At 45.6% G+C, this 15646-nt stretch overlaps 1 protein-coding gene and 1 long non-coding RNA gene across 2 annotated transcripts in view; one reads left to right on the top strand and one right to left on the bottom strand.

Annotated features, from left to right (window-relative positions):
• LOC144381104 (uncharacterized) overlaps nucleotides 1–15646 on the top strand; it is a 30567-nt gene that overhangs the window by 192 nt on the left and 14729 nt on the right. The window contains exon 2 of the long non-coding RNA XR_013445661.1: nucleotides 1127–1221. This is a non-coding gene — a long non-coding RNA (uncharacterized LOC144381104). The remainder of the gene's footprint in view (nucleotides 1–1126; nucleotides 1222–15646) is intronic.
• On the bottom strand, nucleotides 7802–8558 carry LOC118522550 (mitochondrial import inner membrane translocase subunit Tim9). The gene has a single exon (XM_036071644.2). It carries the CDS (start codon nucleotides 8367–8369, stop codon nucleotides 8100–8102), a length of 270 nt encoding a protein of 89 aa, XP_035927537.1. The 5' UTR covers nucleotides 8370–8558; the 3' UTR covers nucleotides 7802–8099.

Here is a 15646-nt window from a genome sequence, read left to right as displayed (position 1 = left end):
GCTCGGGGACTCGGACACGCGCGCGTCTCCCGCCCGGCCCAGAAGAGGGCTGGTGGGTTCTCCCCAGGGTCCCGAGAGCCGGGTGTGGGCTGCTCCATCTGGGGTTCGCCGAAGTTGGGGGGGGGGCTGACCGAGACGTGAGAGGGTCAGGGCTCCGGCTCCCGAACCTGGGGGTCCTTTTCCGCAGACCAAGAGCTGGAGCTGCGGGGGTCGTACCATGCCCAGCGCGCCTCCCCCAGGGCCCACTGGTCTGCGCGTGGGCGGCGGGTCGAGGGGGCGCCGGGACCTTTCCGGGTCCCCCTCGCACCCTGCTCGTCTCCGCAACCCGCCAAATGCTTGCAGTCTCCCTGCTCCCCAGCCCCCAACCCTTTTCCTCAGAATACTCTTGGGGAGCTTTCCCTTCCTCGCCTTCGCTGGCTGCTGTCATTGGTCATGTTCTTCTCACATGACAGACTCTGCCCCCATACCTCCCCTCACTCTCCCTTTCCTCCTCCTTCCAATATGTCAAGAGCCCTGTCTCTGTCCCATCCCTATGCTGGGGAAGGGGGCACACCAACGGCGCACAAGGTCCCTGCCCCAAGGAAAGCTGGCTCTGATGCCAAGGGCAGACTGCTCCTCTGAGGAGAACCAAGCCTTGATAATGATGCTCAGTCCTCTTTTTCTGGCCCTGCTCCAGAGGGGACCCCCAAAAGAACTTCCTAAATTCCCCCTCTCCCCCCCTGCTCCTGGTCCAATCGACATTCACTCACCACCTGCAACCAGTTCTAGTGAGCCAGTGATGCCCGTGCTGTGGACAGAGGGGCTCACGAGCATGGGAGAGGAGTGTCCAACTGTGTCCTCAAGGACTGCGCAGCCTGGCGGCTGGCTCTGACCCCCATACTGAAGGCGCTCAGGGAAGGAACTGCTGGGGGCAGCTGTGGCTGGAGGACAGCAAGGTTTGAGCACAGGGAGCTTCTGAAGGGTGTGCGGGATATAGTTGAGTACCAAAGAGGAAAGGGCTATTTCCAGATGGGGTAGAACAAGGTCCCTTCCTCAGTCAGGGCTGTCTGGTGTATACAGGAAGGATGGACCATAAGGACAGAGGGAAGAGGAGCCAGCCTAACCAAGGATGGTGTTTACCTTCCAGAGGGGTCTCCCCACCCAGACTGCCAGGACCCCATTTCCGGGAGAACGGCCCAGATGTCTCAAGTGCAGGAACTCTTCCATGAGGCAGCCCAGCAGGTAGGCTTGCGTGGTGTGGGGGTCTGAGAGGGAACGAGGGGTCACCAGACAGGAAGCTGAATGGAAACATTACAGTACCCTATTTTAAAAGTAATTATCTCAGAAGTTTATTTTGGTATTCTGACTTAAGAAAATATTATGGCCAATTGTTAACCAGCGGTGTGCAGAAAATCTTTGGTATTTTTTGTAGTGGATTTTGAATCCTGGGCATCCCTCCCTGCCCCATGGAGGTTTTCCATGAACAGAGTGAGGACTCACATAATATAAACTCCTTTTCCTATTGAATCAAAGCAGTGTAAGAAGGTAAATTTATTTCTAAATAACTCATATATGCTGAAGCCAAGTGTGATGTAGGAGAGATGTTAGAGTTTGAAGCCAACGGCCAAGAAAAAGTTCTTGAGATGTCTTTGGTGCAGAAAGGTGGTTTTATTAAAGCACGGGGACAGGACCCGTGGGCAGAAAGAGTTGCACCAGGATCATGAGGAGTGGCCCATTATATACTTTCAAGTTGGGAGGGGGTTAGGGATATTCTCTAAGGAATTTGGAAGCAAGGTTTCCAGGACCTTGAGGGGGCTAGCTATTATTGGGCAAGGAAAAGGTCATTTATTACCGTCTAATAAAACCTTAGTCATGAGACCCTTCAGATGTATATCCACCAATAGGCCATATGCTTGGGCGGGGGGAGGTGTTGATTGCCAGCACGTATCTTGGGGGGTTTAGAAATAAAGGAAATTTCTAAAGGAATTTGTATATGTTAAAGTAGACTTACAGGATCCTGTGGGGGGTGGGGTGGGGTGGGGGCGGCTAGAATTGTCTTTTGCCCTTAGCACAGTATTAACATCGAGGCAGTTGAGTCCCTAGAGGAAGGTCACTCTGCCTGTTCAAGGACTTGTCAGTGGGCTCTAGGTAGTAACGAAATTTAATAATTTTTCTTCTGCCTTGGTTTTCCACATCAGAATGGATTTCTGGATTTCCTGACGGCTGCAGGTTCTTCTTTTTTCTTTTCTCCTTCCCCTGTTGATCATTAGAGATAGTAAATATTCAACATAGCTATGGAATTGAAGTGGCTCTCTGCAGAAATACAGTGAATCCCTTAAAAAGTAAAAAGCCGTGCTTCGGTATTTATCAGGAAACTACCTGCACCAGTCTTTGCTGTTGAAGGATCACTCAGCCTTGAAGTTTTCACTGTCCCTTTGATTTCTCTTATACTTTGTAGAAAAGGGCAGGAGGGTTTCTGGCATAAAGGGAGGAATGAACCTGCTGAGAGGGGAGAAAATCAACTCAAGGCCTCACACAATTGCCAGAGAGCAGGCTCCAGAACCTGGGTGTCCTGAGCCAAAGGGCAGAGGCTGGTGAGGCAGATGGGGTTCTAAGTTGGTCAGGGAATCCAAACTGGCCAGTCACCCCCTCTTCAAGTTTACAGGTACATGGGAAAAATGCAGCATGGTGGCTGGCAGGTGACGAGTACCCAGCACAAGGTACTGCCCCTCTTCTCCCAGGCAGTCCCCGGGCTGTAGCCCCTGCACCCTTGTACTCAGCTCCTCACACCCAGCCCTGGAAGTTTCCATGCTGCTGAGAAGTGAGGGACTGGAGACTTGGCATAGCTCCTCAAAGATGTTTCAGAATGCCTGCCCAGAGCTGTTCGTTCTTAGTGTGGCCGAGGACCTGTAGAGAGACCTTGGTTAATCAGGGGTCTTCCATTTTAGTGAGCTTGACCAGCTTCTCACCATACTTGCCATCTGTTTTCTTTGGATATGTAAGACTGTACGTAAGTGTTTACGCACTTGACATGTTATCTGTGGACCACTTCCGGAATAGTGGCTGCTGTGATAGGGCATGAAAAAGATACCCAGATGGAAAACAGGAGGCTCTTGTCCCCAGGGAGTCCAAAAAAAGAGACGAGTTAGACATTCTGGGTTCCCTCTGTGAGAGGGATCTGTGGAGGCTCAGCTGCAACCCTCTCTCCCCTGTTAAAAACTTTCAGTGGCTCCCTGTGTCCACCACCTAGAGTTCAACTCCTTAGCGTAGGCCCTGCACAGGCTGATCCTGCGGGAGCTTTGAGCCTGCATCTTCTCTGTGCCCCACACTCCAGACAGAGGTCACCACTGTCCGGGCGCTGTGCTTGTGTCTTTCCCCCTCCGGTGGTCCTTGCTGATACTTCTCACTCAACTGATTGGTCACTGGAACCCTCCGAGTACCGAAGGCAGTGCTTGGTACTGTAGATCAGGTTGAACATGAGGACTGTCAGTTGACTAACCAAATCAACAAGCAGCAGGTAGCCAAATGCAAGTTCAGTTACACACACACACAGCTACTCCCTCTGGTCTCGAGACAATTAAAGCAGAACCAAGAACCCATCAAGAGACGCTTGCTTTTAAAACTGTGGTGGGATGCAAGGCCTCTGTATCACCTCTCTCTCCAAACACTGAGGGGCTGGACAGTGTTCAGTGTCAAGGCCTTTGGTGTTCACTATCTACACACATTTGAAATCTATCCCTTTCCTCTGACTCCCTGCACTGTCTTGTCCAGGGCACCGTTTCTGGACTGGGTGATTCATACCCTCCTAACTTCTTTTTTTTTTTAATTTAATTTTAAAAAATATTTATTTATTTGAGAGAGAGAGAGAGAAAGCACAGGCAGGGGGAGGAGCGGGGGGGGGGGAGGGGAAGGGGACAAGCAGACTCCCAGCTGAGCAGGGAGCCGGATGAGGGGCTCAGTCCCAGGACCCTGAGATCATGACCTCAAGTCAGACACTTAACTGACTGAGCCACCCAGGCGCCCCTACCCTCCTAACTTCTTTCTCCACATCACTACTTAAACGATCCTTTACTAAAGTGTGAAGCTGTGCATTCAACTCCTTTGCTTAAAGCCTTTCCGTGGCTTCTCACTGCCTTCAGAATTCAGCTCAAACTCCTTATCTTGGCCCCCAAGGCCTCCTGTGATCTGACTCAGCTCCCCCTGCTCGAACTGCATGCTCTCCCCCCCACACTTAACTGTGTGGCATGGAAACGAGCTGTTTCTCTCCTGTCTCCCTGAAGGCTGTGAACTCCTTATCCATTGTCATGTCCTCAGTACCTGCCATTAGTGCTCAGCATCTAGAAGGTGCTCAGTTAGTGCTGGTTCTACTTAACGGAGCTCACTGGGCTGCCATTTGCATTACGTGCTGAAGTATCGGTGGAAGCAGAGCACATACATGGTGAACCTAGGAAACATGTCCCAGGCTGAGCGGAGTGCACTTACTACGTAATGAGCATTTAACGTTGCCTCACCTCACTTCATCTGCATAACCACATTCTGGAGGAAATAGGATGATTTGGGTTGGACAGATGAAAAAAACAGAGCCATTTGGAACCCAGGTGTGCTTGTTGCCAAGGCCCCAGCTTTAATCCTTTCTGCTCTTTGCTTCCGGCGCCGGTGGTAGAACAGGGCCACCCAGATAGTAAATCAGATGCCTGTGCGGAGAACAGATAGCAGGTTGGGTAACTAACACGTGTGAAGCTGACCTCTGGGAGTGGCTGGCCCTCCAGAAGTTTCCTGTGAACCTTCTTCTACCTTTACTCTAGCCTCGGGAGTCAGGAATTCTGCTAGGAGCTTTGGAGCTTGGAGAACACAGGAATAAGGCAGCCCCATGCCAAATCCTTCAGTTTGGATCTGCTCTTCTCTTGGTCACTGTGACCGGAAAGTAGCTCTCAAGAACTTTGGCCAGAGTAGGGATGCTTGTGAGTAAGGTGGAGAGGTGAATGGATGGGTTCTTGGTTCTGCTTTAATTGTCTCGAGACCAGAGGGAGTAGCTGTGTGTGTGTGTTGATCAGTACTAAGTGGACCAGCTGAGAAGAGGCTGTAGATCAGGTTGATAATGTGGTGGTCAAGGGTACTGACTCTAACACTTTGTGACCTTAGACAAGTTATTTAACTTAGGTAAGCCTCTGTTTCCTCACCTATAAGATGGCTGCAATAATACAACATACCCTAGGGAGTTACAAAGATTAAAAGAGATAATTTGTGCTCACTCTCTCTCTCTCAAATAAATAAATAAAAATAAAATCTTAAAGAGATAATTCATGTAAATATTCAGTGTAGTGCTTGGTTCATAGTAAGAAGCCAGTAAATGTTGGCTAATAATAAAACTAAGGTAAGGAGTATGTATTTGTTCCATATTGTAGTAAAATAAGTAATCAGAAGGTTCAGTGGGGAAACCGATGCAGGACCTAAGTCAGACCAAGTCAGCCAAGACCTAAGTCCCAAATCCAGGGTGACCTAAGTCAGCCTAGACCTAAGTACCAAATCCAGGATTATTCCAGTGGCTGAAGCCAGAATGTGGGACCTTGTCCAGGACAACCTGCTGGATGGGTGTCCACTGAGGAGGACGGGACACTTTCTAGACCTAGATGGGTGCAGAGTGGCTTGAGAGTGTGTGTGTGCGTGCGCGTGCCTGTGTGTATGTGTGTGTGTGTGTTTGAGAGCCTGCTGAGACTCTGGCAGGAGCAAGTCTTGTTTGGGACCCTCTGTCCTCAGGCATTTCACTAACATGAGGTGTGGTTTGGCAGTGGACTTGAACCTGAGAGGCTGGGTTCCAAAGTCTGACTGTGCCCCTGGATGTGCTGGGTCCTTGGGCAAGTTATTCAGGGATCCCTGTCTGCTTCCACAACTGTGAGATGGGGAGGGAGCACCTGATTTTCAGGCTTTTATGCCATATGGGGAAGGATCTGGCCTGGAACCTGTCACATGGCGAGCCGTAAATACTGTGTGTGTTTAGTGGCTGGATGAGGCAGATTTCACACTGAAGCCCAGTCGAGCACACTGTTTGTGAAGCATGGGCCTGGGAAGCTAAAGAGCTGCTGGAGCCAGAGGGAGGGCGATGGAAGGCTAACAGCCCTACATCCCGTGCTTGTCTCCGCCAGTCCTTGGACAGAGAGGACTGTGGTGGCAATACGGTGTGTCGGGAAGATTAAGCTGGCAGGAGAAAGCATGTAGCCTGCAGGGAGAGACGGCAAGTTGACGTGCTGGGTGAGGTCTGATGTCCAGCAAGATCAAGTGCTTTTAGCATTGGGAATAGTGAGGAAATTCAGCTCAGCCAGGTATTTACTGAGTGCATATGATTGTCAGGATCTCCAATAATAGCTATTGCTGGAGATCTTAAAACTGAAATATCGGGGCGCCTGGGTGGCTCAGTCAGTTAAGCTTCTGCCTTCGGCTCAGGTCATGATCCCAGGGTCCTGGGATCGAGCCCCATGTCAGGCTCCCTGCTCAGCGGAGAGCCTGCTTCTCCCTCTCCCTCTGCAACTCCCCCTGCTTGTGTGCTCTCTGTCAAATAAATAATTTTAAAAATAAAAAAATAAAATCTAAACAAACAAAAAAACCTGAAGTCTCATAATTACTATGGAATAAAGTAACTAATCTGAGGGTTCTTATCTTCCTTCTCCCAGGGCTGGATGGTCTCCAGAGAAACCTAAAGGGAAGCTGGGTTATGCAATGGGATGTAAACAAGTCACCCAAAGCTGCAGATTAGCTAGTATGAGTGACTTGTATTCTTTCTTCCCCATCCGGCCTTCTTCCAGAAACTTAGCTCCTGTAGGAGTAAGTCCATGAGGACCCCTTTCTAGGAAATCTGGGTGCTAATGTCTGGCTGGCCTGAGCTAATCACGTGGAAAAGAGCCCGAAGCAGACCCAGGAAGTTGGTGCCCTGGTAGAGCTGTGGCAGCTGGCCTGAGTGTGGGAGGAGGTGTTCCCAGGCTGGTTTCTGGGGCAGCGGGGGGGGCCACAGCTGACCTGAACGGGCCCCAGCATTGCCTGACTCCCTTGCCCTCCCTCGCCCTTCTCTGTCCTCTCATCCTTTGCTCTCTTTCTCAGTTCAGTGGCTTCCCTAGGTTAGCTTAGGATGGTGAGAGTAAAGAAGAGAGTCTGGTCAAGTGTGGGAAGCTGGTGAGCAGGGAGGTAGCACCAGCACGAGAGGCAGAGGGGCCCGGAGAAACCTGTGGCCCAGCCACCTTGCTCGGCAGGTCTAGAAGCAAAGCCAGAGGTGTTGAATGGCCTGTCCGAGGACACATGGGAAGAGGGGCAGAGAGAGGCTGGAGCCACAAGTGCTGGTGGTAGTACAGCTCTGGATTGAGCGTAATGCGGCCTGTCTCTAGGTTATAATATTATTTTGAGCCTGGTGTCAGGCTTCATCGCCAAAGCTTTGCCCTGGTTTTCTGCGCCCCCATTAGCCAGTGTACAGTTAAGTACTGACTTTGCCGTGCATTTGCCAGGCCTGGTTTGGAATCTTTAAAAGCCAATATGCAAAATGAGCCTTAGTGGCCACATGGGAGGTTATAGGGTATTGCTTTATTAGTATGTAGAGAAATGAATATGGCTGAGGAGAAAGGAAAAGGGAACTTCAGACAAAACCACCCTGGGGCGCCTGGGGCGCTCCGTCGGTTAAGCGTCTGCCTTCGGCTCAGGTCATGATTCCAGGGTCCTGGGATGGAGCCCCATGTCTTTGGGCTCCCTGCTCAGTGGGGAGTCTCCTTGTCCCTCTCCCCCCTCTGCCCCGACCCCCCACTTGTGTGTTCTCTTTCTCAAATAAATAATAAATAAAATCTTTTTTTTTTTTTAAGAAACAGTGGTTTATTTTTCTAATGAAATTACCAAGCTGCTGAATCTTAAGGCCTCAACAAATATTGCATCTTATTATTTTCATTGAACAATAAGACCTCCTATTTTGATTATTCTCCGTAAATAGCAATTTTGTTTCTGCAGTTGTTTCCATTTACCAAAGTTATGACAGACAGTTTAATATGGTGGCTACTGCTTTCAGGGGATTCTATCAGATGAATCCTCATTTCCATCACAACACCTGCTGGCAATCTTTCATCAAAAGTCCATCCATTAGGACTTCTCTATCGTGGTTGGCCAAGAAGTCCTGCTTTGGCTGCCAGGGCTTCATTCTGCTGAATATGATATTCCTGAAATCTCATGGATATTCTTTGTGTCATTTTTAAATATTTCTGTAAGCAATGTTCGGAACAGGTGGTCTCTTCAGGTTTTACTTCTCTTGTTGTAAAGTCTTTAACGCAATCCAAAAAGCAGGTTTCTGTAAGTTTATTGTAGGTTCCAAGAAATTCCTTAAACTGTTTTATCTGATCAGATTCTGGTATTTGTGCAGCCATATTCTATTGGTATGTTTATTAGTCACCTTTTCTGATGCATGAGTTTCCTTTTGTTCCGGAAAATTAGTTGTCCAACCTTTGCTTGAGTTTTCCAATGACTGATTTCTTACTTAAGCATAGGCTCTCGCATCTGACACCAGTGTGAGGCTGGGGGGCTGTGCTGCCAGTCGAGTCTAGGAGCGGAGGGTCTGGGTCCAATAATAAATAAAATCTTAAAAAAAAAAAAGATAAAACCACCCTGTTAGCCCCTCCTTTTACAGATAAGGAAACTGAGGCCCGGAATGGTTGGATGGAAGAGAAGGGCTCACATCAGAGGTCCCTGGACCATGACCGTCCTTGCCCTCCCAGTTTTTCTAGAGTATGAAGCTTGTCCGATTTTAGAGATTGTCTTTAGTTAAAAGATACAAATTACAAATACAAAATTAGGTATAATCTTTGGAAGGGACTCCATGCAAGTGAAGGGTCTTGAAGCTTCAGTTGGTAGCTTCACTGCCAAGCCACCAATGGTCCCTGGACAGAACCAACTTTTGGAGATGGCAGAAGAGAAGAGGCTTATGGTCCTGGAATCTGGGAGAGAAAAAGGGACACAGTTGAGTCTGAGGCTTTCGTGTGGACACTGTCACCCTTCCTGCTCTCTCCTCTTGGTTATTCTCCCTTTCCATTTTATAGCCCTGTTTGCAACTCCCAAAATGACAATTGGGCCAAAAATGCTGCCCATTTGTAAAAAGGGGAAAGGAGACATTTTATGAATGAAGGTGCCCTAGAAACTGGAATGGAAGTGATTCTTCACTGAAATGAATTAAGTGGGATCCTGTCTCGTTTGTACCCATAGGATCTTCATTTATGGAGGGGAATGCATGATGACATGAAGAGGTCAATGACATTGAAGGAATTTGCTATCATTTCGCAGAAGAAGGGGGGTGGGGATCCCACGCCACACATGACCACAGGGAAAGCATCAGGTTCTGGTCAGGAGGGAGAAGCAGGAGCAAGGGGAAAGCCTGAACCACAGCTTTATGGGGCTTTCCGTGGGAAAAACAGGGCAAGGGAGTTTAGGACTGGCTCATTGGAATAGTTCTGGTGGGCTTCAGGCTATAGCCGTGTTCTCTAGTTGCCTAGTGCCTGGCCCTGGGACAGTTTAGACAAGGGAAACATTGGCTTGGTGTGTGAGGGTTAGATAAAAAGGGGTGATTTGGGGGACAGATTCAGAATTAGTTGGTTTACATATGAAAAGTATGCTCCTGGCCAGCCCTCTGCTATCTCTAAGAATTGGTTAACCCCCGGGGCCCGGGGGGGGGGGGGGGGGGGGTTGTCAATCTTTCTTCAGCACACAAGATCTTTTAAGATGTTAGAATATCGTAAGATATAGAAAAGAAAAAAATATGATTAATACATTCTGCCTAGCTGTGAACGGATTGACTAGGAGACTTTAAAACTTCTTACTGCCTTAGGGTGCTTTTTATCCATGGCCAGACACAAAAAATACAGTCCTTGCCATCTTTTAATAAATAGATCAGGGCTTGCAAGGAGAATGCGCTGAAACACTATTCTTGTAATTTGAGGAAGGTGCCACTAGGTGGTGCTTACACCCTGGTCTGGCCTGACTGAACGTCTTGACTTCCTATGGGGTGGATATTTTTCCATTCATTTTAACCTTTCTCTGGCCAAAATGTATCTCATCGGGATAACAATTTAAACACTAGATAGTTCTATATTCACAGAACAATATTAAATAATTGTAGTAAGATTTAAAGAAATATATATGCCCAGGTATAATTCATTATCTTTTTGCTCTTCAATCATTATCAAGTATAAGTGAATCTGATTCTTAAAATTTTTTTTTCTTTGTGAGTTTTAATACCTAATCAAAGGACTGTGGTGATTGTAGTGATGGTGGTGCGCTTTAGAATAGTTTGGCAAAAGTCTTCAATAGGAAACGCCATGTGTTTTTACTTCTCAGGAGAAAGGTCCTATTTACATTTCCTTTGTTTTTATTTTGTTGTGTGAATGTTTTCTTCTTCACAGACATAAAGAAAGAGAAAAGATAGTGGTGTAAAAAGCCCTGGTCTGTGTAAAAAAGTCTGCTATGTTCTTTTCCTAAACAGTCCCTGGGAGCAGTTATAGGACTCAGGTGCTTTCTGATGAACTGGAAGGTGGTGGTGGCCTACGAGCCCTCACTAGTTACATCTGATGCAGATGAGAAATTTGCTCTAACATGAATCCCAGTGTTTATAGAATTTAACTTAAAGCAGAAAGCCACGACTCAGTAACTTTCCCTGTTTATTTTAAGCAGTTATCAGTCAAGAGCAATACAAAGCAAAACCAAATTTTAATTTCTCTTAGAAGATACACAGATTTTAAGAACAGACATTAATTTTATGAAAGCCTTCACTCTCTTTAAGTATCCCGTCCATCCAACACATTTAAACTGTGATCGAAACCACGGGCTTCTCCTGGCACTGCAAAAAATGAAGTTGAGTTAAAAACAGGATTCCTAACTCTAGGTCAGCACAAAAACCCATTCTATTTTTATTTATTTTTTAAAAGATTTTATTTATTCATTTTAGACAAAGAGATAGAGAGAGAGCATGAGCAGGGGAGAAGGAGAAGCAGGCTCCCTGCCGAGCCAGGAGCCCAGCATGGGGCTCGATCCCAGGACCCTGGGATCATGACCTGAGCCAAAGGCAGACGTTTAACCATCTGAGCCACCCAGGCGCCCCAACCCATTCTACTTTAAAAATATTTCTAATAATTCTTAATTGTTTCTTTACATAAAAAATAAGTTAGTATTTTTATCACAGAAGTACTCCATGCAGTAAAAAACAATTCAAACAATTAAGAATGGTATAAAATTTAAAGCCTTCACCCACACTTTCCATAGATATTCACTGCTTATGCTTTCTGGTTTTCATTTCCTTTAAGTCATATATTTGTACCTCAATTTCTTGACCAAGTTATCCATGTATTAATCATTTACTTATTGCTTCCTGAGCTGAAAAAAAGAAGACATTGGCACATTTACTCTTCTATCCATTTCCCTCATTTCGTTTCTCATTTTTTGTTGGTTGGATTATTATTTTTACTTTGTCGAGGTTTATAAAATTTATATCTTTTTCTGTAATTATAAAGAACATTTCCACATTTGTAATAGTTGGTTATAAAAATTTAAAACCTAGAAATAGGATTTATAACAGTGAGGTGTGTGTGTTTAACTGAATCACCGAGTGATGTTATTGGACTCGTGGAGAAGAAAACATCATATTAAGTTATTAAAGCTTTGCTGCTTGAGCAACAGGGTCTTCATTTCTTTCATGGTTCCTTTCTTCTGGCTCTTGTGTGGCTAAAGCTGTTTCTTTCTTTCTTTTTCTTTCTTTCTTTTTTTTTTTTTAAGATTTTATTTATTTATTGGAGAGAGAGAGAGAGGAGAGAGTGCATGAGGGGGGATGCAGAAGGAGAGGGAGAAGCAGGCTCCCCGCTGAACAGGGAGCTCCAAGGAACTAACGCAGGGCTCATCCCAAGACCCTGAGATCATGACCTGAGCCAAAGGCAGCTGCTTAACCAACTGAACCACCCAGGGGCCTCAACTATAGCTGTTTCTTATGTCGCATGTCCCCCTGTTTTGTGATTCTCATCTTTTGGGTGACAGTCATTTTTTTCACTTATGGACCAGTGGTAGTAAATTACTCTTGCCTTGTCTGACTGTAGAACTGTGGGAGGCCAAATTTTTGTCATGTATTCAAAAACAATACTTCACAACAGATAGAATGCAAAAGTAGATAGGTGGATCCAGCTGTCTTCTATCAGACCAGACATTAGAATGATCTGCAAAATGTATAACAAGGCCTCTTTTTATTAAATGTTTTTGTTTTGGACAGTAGTTATTTTTCCTGAGAACAGGGCATTTATTTGAACAGATAATGAGGTTATTACTGTGATATTTGAGTGATTAATATTTAAAAGTGGCTCCCTTTAAATTTCTGATATGGTAAATATTGATAGATATAACACACACAAACAAAAGCTCTTTGGGGTCCTCAGTGATGTGAGAAACAAAGGCAAAAGAAAAAATGAAATTTCCTTACTGCCTACAGCCCACTGACAAGTCCTTGAAACAGCAGAGGGACCTTCCTCTAGGGTCTCAGCTGCCTCGATGTTAATACTGTGCTAAGAGCAGAAGGCAGTCTTAGCTTAACATTATCCTGACCTCCGGGATCCTGTAAGTCTGCTTTAACATATAACAATTCCTTTGGAAACTAACTTTATCTCTACCCCCTCAAGATATATGTTAGCAGTCATCCTCCAAGCACATGGCCCACTAATACACATCTGAAGGGTTTCATGACTAAGGCTTTACTAGACAGTGATAAATGACTCTTCCTTTTTTTTTTTTTTTTAAGATTTTATTTATTTATTTGAGAGAGAGAGAGCACAAGCAAGGAGAAGGGGAGAGGGACAGGGAGAAGCAGACTCCCCGCTGAGCAGGGAGCCTGATGCCTGGCTCGATCCCAGGACCCTGGGATCATGACCTGAGCTGAAGGCAGATGCTTAACCCAATAAATGACTTTTCCTAACAATAGCTAACCCCCTCAAGGTCCTGGAAACCTTACTTCTAAATTCCTTAGAGACTTAACACTACCCCTAACCCCCTCCCACCTTGAAAGTATATAATTGCCTCACAACCCATTGCAGCTCTTTCTGCCCATGGGTCCTGTCCCTGTGCTTTCATAAAACCACTTTTTGCACTGAAGACATCTCAAGAATTCTTCCTTGACATTCGCTCCAAACCCCAACATTTCCGTATCACTCAATAATTTTTAAGAATGTAAAGGGGCCTTGAGACCAGGAAGTTTGAGAACAGCTGCTCTAGGGATTAAGTGCACATTTCAAACTTTTCACAGTTTATTTAGCGTTAATACTGTACCATGTCCATGTACGATGTAGAAACTGAGCAACCCCAGAGGCCCATTTACCAACCCCGCTCTTCGGTGCTGTAAGTGCCCCATAAGTTACTTCCACACACATGAAAAAGCCTTCAAGATAACATTTTGCCCAGTGGATGCCTGCCCATGTCCACGCCCTGGGTTAGCTAGCTGGCTCTGAACTTGGATCTTCTCAGGTTCCTTAGAAGACCACTCTTCTCTCGGCCACCCTGCTTCTCCCTCCTTTGCTTTGTCTTCCCTCCTCCAAGCCCATCTGTAGGAATTTCCTCAAATGTCTGATCTGCTGGTGGTACTTGTTCTTTTTTCCTTCCAGTTATAAGTATAGTTTTATACTTAAAAAAACCCCACATCTTTTCTGTCATTTTATCGTAATTTGGAAGGCACAGAAGTGCTTTTTCTGCCATCTTAAAAGAGGTACCTAATGTTACTTTCTAAAGCACATTTCTTTCATTCATTCAGCTAGCTCACATTTAGTAAAAGTTTCGTGTTGGGCACAAGAGTGTACAAACTATGTTTTTAAATAAGTATGTGGGCTCCTTGCATAAAATATAGCTTTTGTTGAACTTACTATTTATATTTAAACTTTTGACATGTTGGTAAAATTTCACAATCATAGAAAGTTGCAATAGTACAAAGAATGCCCATATATTCTCTCTTTTTTTAAAGTTTTATTTATTTATTTGAGAGCGAGAGAATGAGAGCGAGTGCACAAGTGGGGGGAGGGGCAGAAGCAGACCCCCCACTGAGCGTGGAGCCCCTATGCAGGGCGGGGCTCCATCCCAGGACCCTGAGATCATGACCTGAGCCAAAGTCAGATGCTTACCTGACTGAGCCACCCAGGTGCCCCAAGAATGCCCATATATCCTTGACTCAGATTGACCATTTGTTAACATTTTGTCTTTTGGCTTCATCATTAGTATGCTCTCTCCATATGTTTCTAATCCATTTGTGTTTATATTTGTCTATATATTCTAATATATATTATATTCTGTATTTTTCCCCTAAGCCATCTGAAGGTGATTTGTACACATCATGTACCCCTATCCATGAATTCTTCAGTGTGTGTGTCCTAAGAACGAGAATTGTCTTTTACCTAACCACAGTACATTTATCGAGATCAGGAAATGTGACATTGGTACATCCTATTATCTAGTCCTCGGTTCCACATTCCAGTTTTGCCAGTTATCCCCCTCACATCCTATAGCATTTCTCCCCAGGGCCCAGGGTCCAGTCCAGGATGACACATTGCACCTAATTGTCCTGTCTCTACTCTTCTTTAATCTGCAACTGTTACTTAGCCTTTCCTGGTCTTTCATGACGTTTTTTGAAGAACACAAGACAGTTATTTTGTAGAACACACCTCAGTTTGGGACCCCTCACGATTAGATTTAGCTTTTGTATTTTTGGCAGGAAGACCCTAGAAGTGATAGTTGTGTTCTTCTCTAGAAGGTACAGGATTTCCGTTTTTCCCATTATTGGTGATGCTAACTTTGGTTACTTATTTAAGGTGGTGTCTGTTACGTTAATCCACTCTAAAGTTACTGATTTTCTCTTTGTAATTAATAAACAGTTTGTTGGGGATACTTTGAGACTAGGGAAGTATCCTGTTCCTCATCGGTCTTTCACCCACTGGCATTAGTATCCATGGAGATGATTCTTGACAGAATCAGTCATGACTCTGATGGTTGCAAAATGGTGATTCTTCTGACACCATCACTCCTTCTACAGATGTTAGTTGGTGTTCTGTAAAGAAGGACTTTCCCTTCTTCCTCATATTTTAATTTATTCATTTATTTACGTCTGTATGGACTCAGATTCTTATTTTATTACATAAATATTCTATTGCTATTATTATTTTGATGCTCCAGTCAGCCCAGAGTTGGCCAGTGGGGGCTCCTTTCAAGCTGGCTCCAATGTCCTTTTGTCGTATCCTCACCATTTTTTTTTTTTTTTTAGCACTTTCTTGCTTTCTGGCACAAAATATTCCAGGCTCATTTTGTACTTTCTCTTCCCCAGCCCTGAATCAGCCATTTCTGCAAAGGAAGGGTCTTGATTCCTTAAAATGAGGAATGGTATTTAAAGACCAAGACCTAGGTGCTAGGTGTGTTGATGGCCATGGGCTGTCTTTGCAGGTGGACAGAGAGGAGGCGTGTAAACACACACACATAGCCAGTACTGTATTTTTCTATCTATATTAAAAACCACAGGGCGCCTGGGTGGCTCAGTTGGTTAAGCGACTGCCTTCGGCTCAGGTCATGATCCCAGGGTCCTGGGATCGAGTCCCACATCGGGCTCCCTGCTCCGCGGGGAGCCTGCTTCTCCCTCTCCCACTCCCCC

This window comes from Halichoerus grypus, chromosome 1 (genome assembly GCF_964656455.1).
Source record: "Halichoerus grypus chromosome 1, mHalGry1.hap1.1, whole genome shotgun sequence".
Classification (NCBI taxonomy): Eukaryota; Metazoa; Chordata; class Mammalia; order Carnivora; family Phocidae; genus Halichoerus; species Halichoerus grypus.
The sequence above is the reverse complement of the archived record's forward strand: the minus strand, read 5'-3'. Positions and strand labels throughout refer to the sequence as shown.